We start from the raw sequence: 20,032 nt of genomic DNA, 5'->3' as shown, positions 1-20,032 counted from the left end.
GGAAATACAATTTAAAATCCTAACTAATTAAGTTGGATTTTAAATTGCAATTCTGAAAATGCAACTTGTAGAACGTTAGCATTTTCTTGCCTTAACCATTTGGTGCCTGCAGCCTGTCTCTGGGTCACATGACAGGGTGTAGCAGACAGTTGGGATTTGTGTATTTCTCCTAGACGTTATTCACAATGGGAAGTTTAGGTGTGACTGGATGGGCTATCACTGGCAGGATGGGTGGGAGGAGCTGGGACCAGCCCCACTTACACTTGAATGGGCTTTGTCCTGTCTCCACACAAAGAGCTGCATACCCCCGGTAGTTAGTCTGGAACCAGGAAGGCAGGGCATCTGTGCACTTCAAATGCTTGCCTCTAGAAGCTTCTCCCCACTTCAAAGGCACAACTATGTATAAATACTGTACCTCAGCCACCAGCTCTGCAGTACACTTCTGGACCTATGGGTACTCTGCCACCATCTGCCACATTGCTGCGCTCGCGCTCTACCAGCGCTGTGTTATTTTAAGCTTTCCTCGTTTTGGATTTTGGTTCCTTATTTGTTTTCACTTACCCCTGGTTTTAATTCCGCTGCCTGCAGCTCGCGCCCTTCTTTCCCCCTCACTGCATTTAAAATCGCACTAGTGTGCCTCAAAGCACCACCACTTTGGTGGGTCCGGGTCTTGGGGGACTACTTTGGGGGCCATTTTGGATTGGGGCACTTCCATCCGGCGGCGGCCGCCATCTTTGAGCGGACTCGCGCAATAGGGATGACTGGAGCGCCTATTTAAGGCGGTCCTTAGTGTGGCGCTGTCCTTTACTATCTGCCACATTGCTGCGCTCGCGCTCTACCAGCGCTGTGTTATTTTAAGCTTTCCTCGTTTTGGATTTTGGTTCCTTATTTGTTTTCACTTACCCCTGGTTTTAATTCCGCTGCCTGCAGCTCGCGCCCTTCTTTCCCCCTCACTGCATTTAAAATCGCACTAGTGTGCCTCAAAGCACCACCACTTTGGTGGGTCCGGGTCTTGGGGGACTACTTGGGGGCCATTTTGGATTGGGGCACTCCCATCCGGCGGCGGCCGCCATCTTTGAGCGGACTCGCGCAATAGGGATGACTGGAGCGCCTATTTAAAGTCGCTCCCCTATGCGCAGCGGAACACGCAGGTGGACGCCCTCGCTTAGCCTGAGTCGTGCCGGAGTCCTGCCAGTCTGCGCCCGTCAGCGTCCCGGAGGCGGCGGGGCGGCGGTGGACTGCGGCCCGGCCGGGTGAGAGGGAGGATGATCACCTACACTTCGGCGATGCTGCGTGCTATGCAGACCCACTCTTGTTTGTGCCGCTCGGTTTTTCCGGGGCGTTTCAGAGGCAAACGGCGTTGTCCGGCCTGCGGCTGGTCGCCGATCTGGACTTCGATCAACGTGTACAGGCCTGCCGAGGCCTGCGTGAAACATCTCTGCCTGCTGCTGAATACGCGGTCACTGGGCTGTCATGCCCAGCACTTATATGATCTTCTGGTAAGGGAAAATCCCGTGTGTCTTCTCCTAACCGAAACCTGGCTGGGAGAGGCGTCTCAGCCGGACATTTTCTCTGCCATTCCTCCGGCTTATAACATCTTCCGGCAGGATAGAGGGAAGGGCAGGGGCGGTGGAGTAGCTGTGGTGGTGAGGAAAAACGTTCTTTGCTCAGTTCTCCCTCTGAACTCCATCGGGGGCTCGGAGTCCATTGCCTTTACGCTCAGATTGTCCCCGGTTCAAGCGCTTAAGGGGTTGTTGGTTTATAGGGCGCCAGGCCCTTTGGGCTCCTTCCTGGAGGACTTGCAGGTAGCGATATCTGAGTTGGCGTTGACTACACAGCATTGGGTAGTGGCGGGCGACTTCAATTTCCATCTTGAAGCGACCAGTGACCCGGATACCATCAAACTGCTGGACATTACATTACTTGATATTTTATCGGACAGAGGCACTACAGTCCAGGCGCTGATTCTGTGAGGCAAACCGGCAACAGACCAACTTCTTGCCGCACCCACTTCGCGGGTGCCGCTTCGCACAGGAGTGCGTGGACCAACGTTAACCGGGGAGGAGGAGCAGTAAGGCGGCGGCTTGGGCGTGAGGCTCGGCGGGGCTGCAAGCGTGCGGGGACTCCAGCAACCAGGAGTCCCTGCGAGACCGGTGAGCCACCATCCGGTCCGCTCTCCCTGCTGGCCCACCCCCGCACACCTGAGGCTTCTAAAGGCGCCACCCACTGCTAAATTGTTGGCACTTGATATTTTATCGGACAGAGGCACTACAGTCCAGGCGCTGATTCTGTGAGGCAAACCGGCAACAGACCAACTTCTTGCCGCACCCGCTTCGCGGGTGCCGCTTCGCACAGGAGTGCGTGGACCAACGTTAACCGGGGAGGAGGAGCAGTAAGGCGGCGGCTTGGGCGTGAGGCTCGGCGGGGCTGCGAGCGTGCGGGGACTCCAGCAACCAGGAGTCCCTGCGAGACCGGTGAGCCACCATCCGGTCCGCTCTCCCTGCTGGCCCGCCCTCGCACACCACGCCCCTATATCACAACATCAGACTCCCGCAGCGCGGGACGCAGCTCGGGGCGAAGACCGGGCTAAGAGCGGGCTGTTCGAGGTCTGCGAGGTCTGGTCTGGGCCACCCTCTTTCGCCTTTTGCCAGCTTCCCAGGACTATTTGGGTGACTATTATTTATTCTTTTAATCCAGTGTCGATTTAGGTGGTTTGCCCATCTTTTTAAATTATGTGCTCCCGGCCAACCCGGAGTAGGGCTGGTAAGGGTGGCCCACCAACAAACGGCCCCATGGATGACTTTATTACTCGCACTAATTTGGCTATAGTCAAAGAAATTACAAAATTACAGACTTGTGTTTCCTTGGATTTGGCAGCTGCCAGAAGGTTATCCCTGGATATTGCAAACTCAAAAAAATCTTCCTTGGGCCATGTAGCATCTGCTGTTACCCCTGAGCGTCCGGCCATTCCCCACTGTATAATTACACAAGCAGATGTTCATTATATCCCGAACTTATCCACCTCTTCTCCAGTCTTGTGCTCCTTAACTCAGTCAGGTGATCTGACCCTACCCACGGTTATTTCTAATCAGCAAGGTAGTTCTAATTTCCCTCCACTGGTAATACCATCTATACCTGTATGTAATAATGGCAAACTACCAAAAAGGAAATGCAACTTTGTGTCCGCTTACTCTCGTAAGAAGGCCAAAGTTGCGGTTGCACAACAGTTGAATGTGGGTAGTGTACCAGTGCCCAATGTAATAGGAGGGTGTACATCTTGGGCACAGGCACAACAAGAGGGGGATAACGAGGGACCAGTCCCTGCTTTTACTACCAGCATTGTAGAGGATGAGGGCTCGCACTTAGAGGGTCAGGTAGGGAAGGACAGGGAATTCATAGGTATAGTCTGGGATACCCTAAAGAAACTTCTCTCTCCCTTAGACCTCAGACTCTCTCGTATCGAAAATAACTTGCTAGAGATGGAAAAGAGCATTATTGCCTTGGCCACTCTTGGCTTGAGAAGCCTAGAAAACCAAGGCTTCCAAGTAGAAGACCTAGCACCGCAAGCCCCACTTCTCCCCCCTCCAGTACCAACTATAGTTCGACCGGTCCCCAAACCTCGGACTGTGGGCGTGGATCAAAATATTGCTGCTCCTGTATCCAGGGCTCCTAAACCCCTCACTTCTCAAACTTCTGTAAATCCTAATGCTGGTGCTTCCCTAAGATCCCCTGCCACCAAAGCTGTTCACCGACCGACTCAGGGTCCATGCATCAAGAATAATTTTAGAGGGGGATATATTGATCTTCCTCCGGAGGCCAATGACTACGTAGTTGTATTGACGGGTGTCCCCCAGATTGGAAATGGTCAGCATGAGAACCATTGGTCTCTGAAAAACAAAATAATGCATTGGCTCAATGTGAACAGGCCAATACCAAATGGTCGGAGAAGCAGAGTCCTAATGGTTCGCCGTGTTCCTTGGGTGGGTCCCTCTAAGAAAACCAGTCCTGGAGACTGCATAGTGGTGACCTTCGAGGACCCTCTTACGGCCCACCACATCTGCTCTTGGCCTACTGGTGAAGGTTTCTCCATCATACCTAGGCCGTTGTCTTTTTTCTATCCACCGCGCCAAATATATACACAGGAAAGCGACTGGTCTTTGGTACGCCACCACATATGGAGGAACCACTCGAATAACTATCAAAACTTCCCTAGACGCTGGCAAGGGCTTCCAACAATGAATAGGTTTGTTGGTCTCGAAGATGTAGATTGACTCTCTAGGCAAACTGCTCCTCAAATAGCTAAAAAGATTCCACCACCTCTAGCCTTGGGGATTTCAGAATGCACACCTTTGATGACAATATCTACTGGCATTTTTATTTATTTTTTATTTATTAATCTTGTAAAGCGCGACAGCTACCCGTAAGGGTTTCCCGGCGCTGACTGACAGTGACAACATGATTGATCCTGAAAAAAGAAGGATTATTGGGCAAACAGCCAGGTCTTTAAAGCTTTTCGAAAACGGAGATGGCACTGCTCCATTCGTAAATCCATGGGAAGAGAGTTCCACAGTTTGGGTCCCAGTACAGCAAAGGAACGGCCTCCCACTCTGAAAAGCCTGAACCTAGGTACGCAGAACAAATGTTGGGAAGAAGAGCGGAGTGAGCGTGTGGGTAAATAAGGCTTGACGAGTGCTCGAAGGTAAATGGGAGCAACATCAATTTTAATCTTATGCATAAAGCACAGTGCCTTAAATTTTACACGATTTTCAATATTAAGCCAGTGAAGTTGCTTAATGTGTTTTGTGATTGGATCATATTTCCGGCATCCACACAGGAGCCGGGCAGCAGCATTCTGAACCAATTGGAGACGACGCAAGATCGCCTTGGTAACCCCCAGATAGAGCACATTACTGTAATCTAATCTAGAGGTCACCAGTGCCGTCACAACAGATCTTGGGTGTCAGATGGCAGAATCCAGAAGATCTTTCTCAGCCATCTGAGAATAGTAAAACAGGTGGCTGAGACTTTATTGACTTGGTCTTTCATCGACAGATCCCTGTCAATGAGAACACCGAGGTTCCTAGCACGTTCAGATGGAATAGGTAGAACGCCCATGGTTGACGGCCAGTGTCTCGGACTCCAAAGGTCAGGCTTGTTGCCGAAGACAAGCACCTCCGTCTTTTCGCTGTTAAGCTTTAGAAAATTACGGCTCATCCAGCGAGAAATGTCACTAAGACCGGATTGCAGAGAAGATGGTGAAGAAGGGTCAGCTTGAGATAAGGAAAATACGATCTGAGAGTCGTCAGCATAAGTGAAAAGATTAAGGCCAGAAAGCTGTGCAACATGCGCTAACGGAACAACATAAAGATTAAAGAGGAGAGGGCTAAGGATAGAACCCTGGGGAACACCGTGAGGGGAATTGTGAATGTTGGAAGTGGAAGTATTGGAGAAGATTTGGAAAGTCCTATCAGAAAGAAAGGACGAAAACCAGAGTAAGGCTTTGTCACAAATGCCAAAAGAGGCAAGGCTATCGAGAAGAATACTGTGGGAGACAGTATCGAAAGCTGCACTGAGATCAAGCAAAATCAGTGCAGCTGTTTGACCTTGATCCAGTAATTGGCGAATGTTCTCAGTAACACCTAATAGGGTGGTTTCTGTGGAGAAGCCTTGGCGAAAGCCAGATTGGGATGAGTGAAGAAGATTATTGGAAGTGACAAAACGTGAGAGATGAAGATGAATGTGTCTTTCCAAAATTTTTGAAAAGGCTGGCAGCAATGAAATAGGCCGGAAATTAGCAGCAACATTAGGATCGGCAGTGGGTTTCTTGAGTAGTGGGGTAACCATTGCATGCTTCCAGCAATGGGGGACCGTAGCCGAAGCAAGGGAAGCGTTAAGTAGAGAACAGATCACTTCAAGTTGGGAAGATTCAAGCTGGCGTAAAACCGAAATTGGTACCGGATCCATGGGTGAACCAGATTTGATATTGTTTAGAATTTCTAAGAGAGTGGCAGGTACAAGGTCAGGCCAAGTCTGCAGAGAGGCCAGGAGAGGGCAAGTGGTAATAGGGGGTGACCAAGGGCAGGCAGTGGATTCATCAAGAGATTTGATATCTCTATAGATTGTATCAATTTTAGATGTAAAATACTGAGCAAGTTCGTCACATTTCTTACTCGAAAGAGGAGGAGGTATAGCGACGGTCTGTGAACCAGCAAGGTCTTTTACCACTTTAAATAAAACATTAGATTTATTCATGGCTTCTGTAATCAGATTTGTGGCATAGGTGGCATAGGGGCATTAACCCCCCAGCTTTAGAAGAAACACTACAAGCTCTGTCAAAAGAGGGGGGGTTGATCTCTTTAAGCTGTATAGAAACACAAGAAGTAGCGCAGCAGCTGGGTGCATCCCCTATGATTCTCTCGTCATCCACTCAGAAGCTTCCAGCAGTTGGGAAGCGGACCAGTGTAGTCAGGACTCTTATTCAATCACAGTGTGAGCACCCCCAAAGGTCTAATAGAGTGGCCATAGTGGAGTCAGGCCTGGAGCCTATTCGGGTTATCCCGGCTATATCTGTCTATTCACCGAGTCGGGCCACCCCAGACAAACCTCTGATAAAGATACTAAGTTGGAATGTGGCAGGGCTTGCCCGTAACCTTGACATCCCAGAGTGGAATGCCAATGTGGACCCTTACGACATTTGTCTCCTGCAAGAAACCTGGTGCCTAGAACCTAGGCACAGAGTAGGTTTCACAACTTATTCCATTCCAGCTTCTCAAAAACATGGTAGTAAAGGTCGCCCATCTGGCGGCCTTCTTATATGGGTTAGCATTGCATTGGGTCTAAAAGTAACCCATAAGGCTACCCAATCTCCTGATCTTCAGAGGGTAACCATACACTGTGAGGAGGGTAGGAAGTTAGAAGTGTTTAACCTTTATTTAAGGGGGGTTAGGGGAGGGGTATCAACACTATCCTCTACAGGACTTAGCACCGAATTAGAAAACTGTAGTATTGACTCCTATGTTCTCCTCGCAGGCGACTTCAATTGCTGTTTTGAGCCGCTGGATAGGGAGGACATTTTGAATACTTGGGATGATGAGATAAGGAGAGGCATCCCTACGCTGACGCTAGATCCGATTAAAAAATGGACACAGAGTGCAATAGACATCAATGCACTCTGTATGGAACATGACCTGAGAGCAACTAATGGTCGCTCTAAATCGGACCTTAGGGGTGTGCACACCTATAACAGGGTGGGACATACCTCCAGAATAAACTATATTATGTTGAATTACAATCTATGGCCATTTCATCAGGACATGGAAGTCATATTGTCCTCTGACAGCGACCACAACTCTCTAGCCTTAACCCTCACTCCGCCATGGCATGAGAGAAACCCAGCCAAGGCCGCTTATTCATGGAAAACATCCCATGAACTTGTTCCCTCTAACTGTGGCAGGCGGCTAAAATGGGCTAAAGTAGCAGAGTATGAGGGAAGGATGGCGCAAGCAAGGACTATTGTGACCGCTGTGGGGTTGAGTCTTGACGACCTGGAAACCACTGGACAAACTGTTTTATCGACATTCACAGAAACCACTGAGGCACTAAGTGAACTGTTTATTATTCCCCAAAATAGGGTGAGGACTGTAAAGAGAGGCGCTTCTAAAGCAAGAGATAAGTGGTATTCCTCAAAATGCCGGGCTTCCAAGGGTGAACTTATTTCTGCAGTGAAGTCAAAGGACCCCGGCAGTATTAGACTTGCCAGGAAATCTTATAAAAAAACTGTAGCCATGGCTAAGGAGGCTCAGGAATACAAATTTTGGAGTGAGCTAATGGAGGCGAGCTCTAGAAAAGACTCTAAGGGGTTCTGGGACCTGATGAGAGCTAGGGACAAACCCATTGATGTACATTTCACCTGTAATATCCCTGGTGAGGTTTGGTTTGCCCACTTCTCTAAGCTATATTCTGCTCCAACAGGTGTACTACAACCAATTACGGGTCTCTTAGACAGATCTCGAGATGCCATCGGAACCAATGACCACCCTTTTGGCATTGAGGAAGTAGAAGGGGCGATCAGGTGCCTTGTTAATAACAAGGCTGCTGGCCCAGATGGAATTCCGGGTGATCTGCTGAAGGAAAACCCATATCTATGGAGTAGATTGATTGTATTACTCTTGAACGAGGCTGTCTTGGGAGGTTCTTTTCCTGATTCTTGGAGGGGCGCTGAGGTCGTCCCGATTTTTAAGAAAGGCTGTCGGGACGACCCAGCTAATTATCGCCCAATTAGCCTGCTTGATTCGACACAAAAGGTAGCGGGCAAAGTAGTTCTAGGTAGAATCCTGCAATGGACCGTAGAAAATCAGGTCTTGTCAGATTTCCAGGCAGGATTTAGAACAGGGACAGGTACAATTGAGCAGACATTTCGCCTTTTAATGTTGTATTGGAAAGTGGTCGTATTGGGAGGGGGCAGTCTGTATTTAGTCTTTATAGACTTGCGGACTGCCTTCGACCTGGTCCCACGAGCCCAATTGTGGAATGTCTTAGATGGGATGGGTATTCCCTCTTATCTGTTGGGTTTGATAATTAAGTTTCATGAAAGCAACTTTGCCCAGATTAGGTGGGGTGACCAGGGGGAAAAAACATCCCGCATTCCGGTAGACAGGGGCGTCCGCCAGGGCTGTGTGCTAGCCCCCACTCTGTTTTCACTTTATGTTAACGGAGTGGTGGAGCATCTTCTTCAACAACCAACAGATGCACCGACCCTGGCTGGTAGGAAAATCCCTACGCTCCTGTTTGCTGATGACACCCTCCTCACCTCAAAATCCCCAGCTGGTATCCAAAAGTTGCTTTCTAGCTTTAAGGTCTTTTGTGACATCAAGGGCCTAACTATAAACATAAGCAAAACCAAATTCCTTGTTCTCAATCCCCCTAGGAAATCTGTCATTCCTCCTGTCCTAGACTTATCCCCGCTTGAAAGAGTCAAGGAGTTTGATTATCTGGGCATTCGACTCTGCGATACCATGAACTGGAAGGCCCATCATCAAAAGGTCTTTTTGACCCATAAGAGGGTCACAGGGGCCCTGCTAAAAGAACAACGTGCCTCATCTATTAAACCTATTGGGGCACTATTAGACATCTACAGAGCGAGGATGGTGAGTGCAGCACTGTACGGTGCGGAACTGTGGGGTGTACAGAGAGTCAACACCTTAACTTACCTCGAAAATAACTTCCATAAAGATCTTATGAAGTTACCCCACAGTACCCCGACACTCCCCCTCGTGCTTGATGCAGGCACACGCCCAATATGTGAGCAAGTTAGGTTGCGCCCCCTCTTACTATGGGCCCGGATATGGAATGTTCCAGAACTGCGCAGCTATGCAGATGCCCTAAGAGAACTCCTATCCTTACCAGGCTGGCACAAGGTTAGCTGGCTCAGGGAAGTCAAGCGGCTTCTCTACGAATTGGGATTAGGAGACGATTGGGTTAATAGGACAGCACCATCTAAACAGTTGCTTAAGAAAATTTACTGATCCTGGGTGGCTAATGAGAGAATGTCCAACTCTAAGCATTGTAAATCTGTTGCTGAGTTCCTTCTAATTAAAGAGCTCCCTTATAGAGAACTATATCTGGATTTAATTTGTAATCCGGGAGACAGATCTTTGTACTTTAAATTTAGGGTAGGAGTGCTTCCCCTAGGGCTGTTAACCTCTACTTGGAAGCCACCACTACAAACCATCCCATATTGCCCCTTCTGTGATTCAAGGGTCGAGTCCATCAACCATTTGTTGTTTGAGTGTCACGCATATGCAGCACCCAGGTCGAGTTGGCTGAAGCCATTATGTAGGACCCTGGGCACTAGATCACATGTAGAAGCACTACGTATATTACGATCAGATGCTCGTCCTTTTTTCGCCTGTTGTCTGGCAAAATTTTTGGGCTGGGCTTGGCGGATAAGATCTGCAAAGAAACTGCTGCTCCAATAATGTCCTCTGCTGAGTCTGTTAAACTTGTCCTTATGTCTGAATTATCAAACCATTCCTTGATATTTCTGTTGACTTGTTGATTTTCTTAACTGTGTATTGTTAATTGTGTTCTATCTTACAAATGTAATGCTTTTATGATATGTTTATATATCGAAATAAAGCTATTCAAACAAACAAACATTACATCTCCACTGGGCCTCGCACCGTTTGTGTCAGGTTCCACGCACGAGAAAGGGCACACCCTCGATCAGGTGTTCTCGTCAGTCCCGATTGCCGATGTCGAAACTCTGCCGGTGCTATGGACGGATCATAGGCTGATTAGGTTCTCCGTGTTGGAGAGTGGGCGGCCGGCCAACAGCGCCCCCATGCTGCCTAGACCAGCCTCAAGAGCGCTGCATAGAGTGACGCCCGATATGTTGGAGCAGGCGCTCTCGGAACATCCTTGTCATCTTTCGGGTGATCTGGAAAAAGACACGGAGGCTCTGCAGCGGTGGCTGATGGAAAGGCTTGACGATCTTGCTCCAAAGGCTGCCCCTCGTTCCACGGTATTTCGGCAATCTGCGCCGTGGTTCACGGAGGCGCTGCGGTTGGCCCGCAGCCAGTGCAAGGTTGCGGAGCGGGCCTGGCGCCTTCAGTATAATGGGGAGGCCAAACTGGCCTATAGAGCGGCTGTTAAGGCCTATCACCGGGACATCTTAGGTGCCAAGAAAGAATACCTTGCGAGGAGGATTGAGGCGGCGGGGAACTCCTGTAAGGAGATCTTCACCGTGGTGAAGGAGTTCACCATCCCCAGTTCCCACTCACCCCCGTCATTATCATCGGATGCGTGGGCGTGTGATCTCGCCAATTTCTTTACCAACAAGATCAAGGCAATTCAGGTTTCTTTCCTGAGAGCGTGGAGGAGGGCGGCTGCGGCCCTGGGGCAGGACATGGGTCATCGCCCACGCCTGTCGCAGTGCTGGCAGATTTTCCTGCTGTCTCTAGCGAGGCGTCCCGGGTGCTGCTGGCCAGCCTTAAATCAGGCTCGCCACTTGACCCCTGCCCTGCCAAATTTCTGGCAGAGATGGCGGCGGTGGTGAATCCCCTGGTTAATCCCATCCTCAACGCCTCTCTGAGGGAGGGGAGTGTTCCTCGCACCTGGAAAAGGGCGATGGTGATCCCCCTCCTGAAAAAGCCTGGTCTTGATGCCGATGCTCTGGCCAACTACAGGCCAATTTCGCTTCTTCCGGCTTTGGCGAAGATCACTGAAAAACATGTCCATGGTGTCTTGTCGAGCTTTCTTGAAACTAACAACTTGCTCCATCCTTCCCAATCCGGATTCCGTCCTAATTTCAGCACGGAAACGGCGTTGTTGGAGGTCTCCGAGATCATCAGGGAGACCTTGGATGTTGGTGGGAAGGCCATGTTAGTCATGTTGGACCTGTCGGCGGCCTTTGACACCGTCCCCCATGAGGCGCTTCTCGCCAGGCTCCATGACATCGGCATCAGGGGGACGGTGTTCAAATGGTTTGCATCCTTTCTGGAAGGCCGCCGCCAGACGGTCTGGGTCTCCCAGAGCTCCGCCGAGATGCCGCCTTTGGGAGTCGGGGTTCCACAGGGTTCTGTGTTGAGCCCATCGTTGTTTAACATCTACATGTCCCCTCTGGCGGCGGCGGTGGAGGCTTATGGGGCCCAGATAGTGTCCTACGCCGACGACACGCAACTCCTCTTCACTTCACATGCGGTAAAAATCTAGCATTCGATGGAGAGAATATCCGGGGTTGTCTGGGCATGGTATTCGATTGGCTCCAGCGGAACAGCCTGAAGGCCAACTCCAGTAAGTCGGAGGTTTTATTCTTCGGCTGTGTCACCGACCCTGAGTGGTGGCTATGGTGGCCGTCTGAAATGTGCCCTCCCGCACAGTCATCATTGGTCGCCAAAAATCTAGGGGTTAAACTGGACAATAAGCTTTCGCTGAGAGCGCATGTCCTGGGTCTGGCCGGCACCTGTTTCGGCATTCTAAAAATGCTCCGCAAGTTTCTTCCACTGCTTTCTGCGGAGCATAGGCGGATTACTGTCCAGGCGCTTGTCGGATCCAGGCTGGATTATGCCAACACCCTTTTTCTTGGCCTCCCTGACTATCTAGTCCAGCGCCTGCAGGTGGCTCAAAATTCTGCTGCCCGTGCCATCTTTGGTTTGCATAGGCGAGCACGAGCTTCTGGGCTGCTGCAAATGCTCCACTGGCTGCCCATCCGGAAGCGGATTATGTTTAAATCCCTGACGCTGATGCACAAAGCACTTTTTGGCTCAGGGGCCGGGTACCTAAGGCGTAAGCTGGCCTTCTATCGCCCAACCCGCTCGCTGCGGTCTGAATCTCTTTTTACAGCTGTGGTTCCGCGTGTGAGGAAGGCCCGCACTGGGGGCCGGTCTTTCAGCTGTAAGGCTCCCCAGCTGTGGAATACTCTTCCACTGGCGCTACGCAGTACCCCCAATCTGCTTCAGTTTAGGAAGAGCCTGAAAACTTGGCTTTTTAATCTCTAGTTTCTTTTGGGTGGGTTTTGTTCTGTCTGGTTCTGTATTTGCTTTTCTTGTTATGTTATTCGGTATTGAGCTCTCTGTGGAAAGCGCCGGGACACTCTTTTAGAGTAGCCGTGCGCTATATAAACTTTGTTTAACATAACATAACATAACAAGAAGGACTGCAGTGCTGCTACAAGGACTGCCACTTTGCTGGACAGCTGCTCTAAAGGGACTGCTGCCCTGCTGTGCTGACCTCTTGCCTGAAAAAGGAGAACTGACCTGAAACTTCATCTAAAACCCTTTTTGCCTGAAAAAGTAGAACTGGACCTGCATCTTCATCTAAAACCCAGGATCCCAGCGTGACTCCTAAGGCTAGTCTGTTGCCTCTTGACCTTAGACTCAGGGACATAAATGGCTCCCCAACATCCAGCTGTAGCCCCTGGACCCAGCTGCAGGGAGTTCCTGACCTCCCAAGTGGTGCCTCTCAGATCTTGGGTCCTTGGTGTTGCTCATGGGTGCTGCAATCAAGCTTTTGAGCTCTTCATGACCACAAACGGGCCTGTTTGCACAGAGATCTCGCTGCTCACACCACAAAGAAGCAATAAGCTCGGTCAGCCTGACTCTTTCCGTCAGACTCCTTGCACTTTGCTGATGGCCAGCTCTCTCCCTTCTCCTCAAGGCCCTCTGCAACGTGAACGGGTCTCCTGCCATGAACTTGAGAAGGTAAAACCTCAGCTGGCCTAAGCAAGTGAGTGTATCCGACCTGCACTCCATCACGGTTGGCCTAAAGTGTGACATTGACCCCATCCAGCGTGACCAGATATCCTGAGTTAGCGCTTTGTGCGAGCGGGACCGGCAGGCTCCTCGGGCTTTGCTGATGGCCAGCTCTCTCCCTTCTCCTCACGGCCCTCTGCAACACGAATGGGACTCCTGCCATGAACTTGAGATGGTAAAACCTCAGCGGGCCTAAGCAAGTGAGTGTATCCGACCTGCACTCCATCACGGTTGGCCTAAAGTGTGACATTGACCCCATTCAGCGCGACCAGAAAGCCTGAGTTAGCCCTTTGTGCTTTTTGGTGCAATTTTTTCTAAATTCTTTTGAAATTCATATCTCCGGTTCTACTGATTGCATTTTTTTTTATTTACTAAATTTTGCTCTATTTTTCTACCTTGGTCTGGGATCTTTTTTGTGGTGTTTTCACTGTTTTACTGTTTGAAGTGTTGCACAAATACTTTACATATTTCCTCTAAGTTAAGCCTTACCGCTCTGTGCTAAGCTACCAGGGGTTGAGCACAGATTAATTTGAGGTCTGCTTCTGCCTTACCTTGACAAGGATTGTGGTTGCAACTTGATCATGGATCACACCCCAGTCAATCAGTAACCCAGTTCCTCATAGGTGGGTAAAGGGAGGTAATGGAATTTATTTTTTAAAAATAGGTGTTTTGGGGCGGTTACTACCCTAAAACAGAAAAATTAAAAAGGAGAGTTTGAAGGGTAAAGATATGTGTTGAATAAGTCTGTGTGGTATTACAAAGCATTGTAAAGGTCAACACATTGTTATACCCGAGGGATAAAGGCATGCGGGTAAACACTCACCTTGTCACTTCTAATATTCTTTCAGAGACCTAGAGGTAGAATTCAGAAAAGGGAGGGAATCCAGCCTTGAGCCACAAATGTGTCATGAATCTTACCCATTTTGGTCTTAAAGAAAGATCGGTTATCACAGGGGTCCAGTGACGGTGTGATGGTGTTTCTACAGATTGCAGGATGCAAAAATTTCTTAACAAAGGAGAAGATTTCTCATGGGGCATTACTAGAGGCGATTCTTTGTGGCAGAATAGGCTGTGCATGTAGAATGGATATTTTTTTTGATGGCTGCCCCACAGGTTGTTTCACGCTAGGATTTTGGGATTGTCTCCAGGCTTGCACTAGTGTTTCGCAGTTGGGTTTGGTCTCACATACTTTGTTGGAACCAGTATTGTGCAGTTGAACAAGTGGGTGACGTGCAACGACGTTTATTGTGCTGCTAATCCAGATTTTAAAATTGATCACTGCAGGATTGCCATCAGTTTAGGTTAAAAGGGGTTTGGAGTGAAGGGTGGAGTCCAAATTAGCAGAGGCAACTTTAAACCAGTTGCGTTTAGTTTGTGAGGATTTGTGAGGGTGAACATGTGAACTACAGAAGTGAAAATGGATATGAAATGTGACTGCAAAATGGTCAATCCAAAATAAAAGAAAAGGGGCATACTTTTTGAGAGCTAGCAGATTAGGAAAGATAAGATCGAGAATATGTGCTATGCGAGTGGTGACATTAAATGCTTGGGATTGGTTGAGAACATCAAAGGCTTCTCTAAGATTGATCAAGTCACTTTGGGAGGTGACCTAAAGATGATAGTTGAAATCGTCTATGTTAATGAAGTTTGCTGATTTAAGTAGAAATCCAGTGACTGATGCTTTGAAATTCATTATAGGACCTGGGGGCGGGGTGAGGGGGTAGATAAATGACAGTCGTTGAATTAGTGCATAATTTAGAATAAATATCAAAGGGGAAAATACAACACTCTCCAAAAGACGTCTGGGAGGAGTAAAGAATTGTGCAAGAAACAGAGAATTTGTAGTATATTGTAAGGCCACCACCAGATTTAAAGGTGCAGTTTAACCATAATCTGGAGCATCCTGGGGATAGCCTGAACTATGACTGGGACTGAGCTAACAGAAAGCCAGTTTTCAGTTCGAAATAATGCATAAGGAACGTGGAAAGTGATACAATCAGTATTTCGATAATGATCTAAGGCTCAATAGAAAGCGTTTTGCTGAAGGATTGGAATATCTTTCACATTGGATCCCTGTAGAACCAGCTCTGCAAGGGACACACCAGGATTATTTATGTAAATTGTACTCGTATAGAGCTGTTTATATTGTATGTCAGGTGATATTCGTTGTTTCTGCTTTTTGTTTTTTCAAGACTAACATAACGGTTTTATACAGTTACTATTATTATTTGTTACATTAGGTTATGTAGTCTTGAGACCAGAGTGTAACACAGGCCCCCGCGGCCCCCGCAGCCCCCGCCCGGATGGGGCCCCTCCACGTGCCTTGCAGGGGGGCCCTGTCAAGTTTCGTTACACCAGTGCTTGACACATGTTTGCCGATATGTTGATTTTTAGCAGTTATAAAATGGCCTACATGAAGTTACGGTAGAATATCCACGGTCAATATATAAAACCTTTGGCATTGTACACGATTTTAGTTTTAAACACGTTCCTACTATCAGCAGCATTTCCCCGCATGGTTTTCCATCTGCGTGCAAATCTGATCCAATGAACAGCGTTTATGGAGGCGCAGGGCTGTTAAGAAGGAAATAGAATGGCTCTTGCTTGTTACCTTCCAAAGGAACTTTTCAGTAGTCTATTAAAAGCATTGATTGTATTTCTAACAATATCATATTTCAATATTTCAGGCCAGTTTTTATTTGGAGAGAAGATTCCACTAAATGATGCATTCGAAGAGCATGAAAAACAAATCCAGTATGAAAATATATATCAGTCCACCTGGGAAGAGAGCCTCAAAGATGCGGATGATGACGAGGATCACCAGTTCTACAGCCTGATAGACAGCCTGGGTGCTAACAGAGTCCTAGAGGAGTGAGTAATAGATACTTATTCAAGTACATATTAGACTATGTTAATAAGGATGGTTGCTCCACCTCTGAGGTTGTACAGAGGTGAACTCCAGTACCAGAGATTGTCTTTAGGAAGGCGGGGTGGCCGCCGTGCTCCAGGATGATGTCACAACCTCACTTGACCACAGTTCAAGAGTAGTAAACCTTGGACTAGGACCCTTGGCTTATCAATCTCAGCCTCAGTGTGGCCCTTGGTTTATCAGTCTCATCCTCAGTGAGGCAAAGTGGAGTACTGATCTAAGGCGTTTGACTGGAGCAGTTGTTATATAGTTGCAATCAAGGTATTAGAGACATTATGGTATGGTCATTATGCCGGGTTACGCTGAAGAGGTGGGTTTTCCAGATATTCAAGAAACCTTTCTCCAGCCTTTGCCTTCAAATGTGGCTTTCCATAGCAGAGATCGCTGTCTATTGCGAGACCGTCCAGATCCAGCTGTAACTGAATAGATAGGTGGTCGGCAAGTTGACCTCAGGCTTTGGGATGGTTGTTTGTGCACCAGCTAGTGTGTTGGAGTTCAATCACTCATGATTCCAATAAGCTGTTTAAGGGGCTTTTGATATGTTGCAGTATTTCAAGTTGTCTATGAGTGTGGCTTCATGTTACTGTTTTTGTGGTTTGGAGAAAACAAATTCTGCAATCTGCCATCAGTAATCCAACTGATGGCAGATTGATCCTCCTATATGTCATACCAAAAGCCCATAGTGGTGTGTCAAACAGGATTCAGACATGCCAGTTTAATAATTCAGGCATATATATTTGGTCTCCCCTCCTGACTTACGACCGAAAAGCATGTGTGAATTATTATGGGAAGAGGATTTAAATATTAACTTAGGTATAAACTTTGGCTTAAATCATTCAGACCCTCTAAAGCAGTGTACATATTCAGACTTTTTTTTATTAACTAAACTATTCTTTGGTAAATATTCTTTCCAGGACTTTTTTTTACATTTGTCTATTTGGTATAATACATTCCTCAAGATACATATAGATCATTCTGTTTCCCACACTGGCAGCAAAAAGCGATTTTTCATGTACATCAATTTATTTAGAGTGTGCATGTTGTCATGTTTGATTTTTGATTTTGATGTTTGATCCTTCAATCTCATTTGCTAAAATCCAGTATAAACCTTGAGTTACCTCTTCCAATACCGACAACATATCTTAATACCAAATTTAAATAAATCTCTTCCCCATATATAAATATTTATATTTATACCCACTTTTTCTTTGTTCTTCTTTGTTCAAAGGTCACTGAGCCCAACCAAATGAGTTCTGTCCTCACTGGTGCAGTATGACCACAGGGGGTGGAGACAGCATTGTGCAAGGGAGACAGGTCCTATTCAGGTGCAAGGAAAACTCCTTCCACTACTCTAAGTGTAGCCAAGGTCTATTCAGCTCTGAGTCATCCAGGAAGGGCCAGGCACACCTCAGTGGCTGTCTACAGTAAATGCACATCTCCAGCCCCTGTCACTCCAAAACCAGAGAGTCAATCCACAAACAGGCAGAGGTACACAGAATGGTTAACCAAGTAAATGCCTACTTCTAAAAGTGGCATTTTTGAACACACATTTTAAAAACCATCTTTACTAAAAGATGTTTTATTAAATTCTGAGTTCTGAGAGCCTAAACTTATGTTAGGAAGGAATGTACAATAATGATTGCGCTGTGTTTTTTACACCATTGTTAGTATCCAGCGTAGGAATGTACTGTCATCGTTTTTTGTCTTTTGTATGGTACATTTGATTGATGTTAAAGATGAATGGTTTACCTTTTTATGACATATTAAAAAAACAATAAGTATGTCTAATGAATTGTGCAATGAATACACAGGCAGAGTTTATTGAGTAACTTGTCCTTGAGCAAAGTGACTTGAATCAATGCAGCCACCTTTCTTTTTGTTTCTTGTACTTTCTAAAAGTGGCATTTCTGAACACACAATTTAAAAACCATCTTTACTAAAAGATGTTATTAAATTCTGAGTTCTGAGAGCCTAAACGTTATTCCTCTATCTTGTCCTTATGGGAAGTTATACTTGTAAGATGTTACATAGTATCTCCTATGCTATCCCATGGAACAGATAGCTTTTCAATAGTGAAAAAATAAATTGCCAGTATTTCACTATAAGGACATGTTACACACAGCAGTACATGTCATACCTTTCACAAACACTGCTCCCTGCCCATGGGGGTACCTCAGGCCAACCCGAGGGGCGTCTTACATGTAAGAAAAGGTAGCACTTGCCAGGTCGACATGGCAGTTTAAAACTGTGTGCAGACACTGCAGTGGCAGGTCTGAAATACCTTTACAGTGGTACTCATATGGGTGGGACAATCAGTGCTGCAGGCCCATTAGCAGCATTTAATTTACAGCCCCTGGCACACTCAGTGCACATTACTATGGACCAGTAAATCAAATATGCCAATCATGGATAACCAGTCATGATAACAATTTACATAGAGAGCATACGCACTTTAGCACTGATTTGCTCTGGTAAAGTGTCCAGAGTCCTAAAGCCAATAAAAAAAAATGCCTCGGGATAGATAATCAAAAACTAAAGGACAGAGGTCAATACATTATCCCTTCCTATATTAAGTAACTACATGAAAAATCTATATCTTCTTTCCATCCAAGACCAAAGACAACTAACAGGTACAAAAACAACATATATATACAAACATATACATTACAAAGACAAATATATACACACATTATTTACATTTCGACAAACTAACATACATTTGGTTTCTTGATATCTCAGAGTCCTAAAGCCAACAAAAACAGGTCAGGAAAAATAGGAGCAAAGAGCAAAAAGTTTGGTGTTAACTCTGCAAAAAGGGCCATTTCCAACAAAGAGTTTATATTTAGCGCCCAGGGAAGACCTCTTGCAAGGCTGATACTTTTAGCCCCTTTGCCCGGTCAAGATTTTTACCTTCAGTCTTAGGGGTCCATTAGGATGACGGGCGGACTTTGTCCGCCCGTCATCCTCCCGGTGTATGGGACCACCCGCCATAAGGGCGGGGGTCCCGTGCCACATATTACGATGCGCCCGCCACAGTGGCGGGCGCTTCCCGCATTTGTAGCATTGCGGCGGGCGGTGCTGAAAGCACCGCCCGCCGTAATGCTAAAAATACACGCAGTGCATTTCAATGCACAACATGACAGGCACCGCGAGGTGCCTGTCATGTTGTGCATTGAAATGCAGGGGGGTACCATAGGTACCCCCCATGTGCACCCCCCACCCCCATGGAGTCCCTGGGGGCCCGCAACGGGCCCCAGCAGGGGGACTCCGCATGCCTTTCCGTGGCGGCATTGCCGCCACGGAAAGGCGTGCCAGAATGCGCATTGTAATATGGCTGGCGGTGTCTAACAGACACCGCCACCATATTAAACATATTCCGCCCCAGCCGCAAGGCCACCGGGGCGGAAAACAGGCGGGCGGTGATTTTCACCGCTGCGGTCCCCCCCCGCCATCCTAATATGGCGGGGGGAATTTGGCAATGGATGTCGGGCGGATTGCCTCCGCCAGGCCGGCAGTGGCTACCGCCAGCCTGGCGGAGGCAATCCGCCCGACATCATAATGGACCCCTTAGTCTCTTTTTCGAAGCTCAAAATCACCCAATGGGACAAGATTGTGGGATATGTCTGATAAGGGCAGATACCTTCTCAGACAGGTTTTGCAAAAGCAGATCTTCTGCTGCAAAAAAGCTCAGAGCAGTGGAAACCACTTTCTTCAGCCCGGCGAGGTCACACCTTGTGGTAGCTCGGCCAGTCCCAGGTTTTCACTAGTGGTGAAAGAAGTCCAGTTAGACACAGCCAAGGGTCCCAGGACATCAGGATCAGCACTTGAGGGTCAACAACAATCCAGCAGCGGC

At 47.6% G+C, this 20,032-nt stretch overlaps 1 protein-coding gene across 2 annotated transcripts in view; it reads left to right on the top strand.

Annotated features, from left to right (window-relative positions):
* CRACR2A (calcium release activated channel regulator 2A) overlaps positions 1-20,032 on the top strand; it is a 990,950-nt gene that overhangs the window by 453,874 nt on the left and 517,044 nt on the right. For both annotated transcript variants that reach the window (XM_078673953.1, XM_078673952.1), the window contains exon 4: positions 15,938-16,121. In XM_078673953.1, coding sequence (XP_078530079.1) covers positions 15,938-16,121 — 184 coding nt within the window. The remainder of the gene's footprint in view (positions 1-15,937; positions 16,122-20,032) is intronic.

The sequence above is a fragment of the Lissotriton helveticus genome, chromosome 1_1, assembly GCF_964261635.1.
Source record: "Lissotriton helveticus chromosome 1_1, aLisHel1.1, whole genome shotgun sequence".
NCBI lineage: Eukaryota > Metazoa > Chordata > Amphibia > Caudata > Salamandridae > Lissotriton > Lissotriton helveticus.
This window is presented reverse-complemented; position numbering and strand designations above follow the sequence as displayed.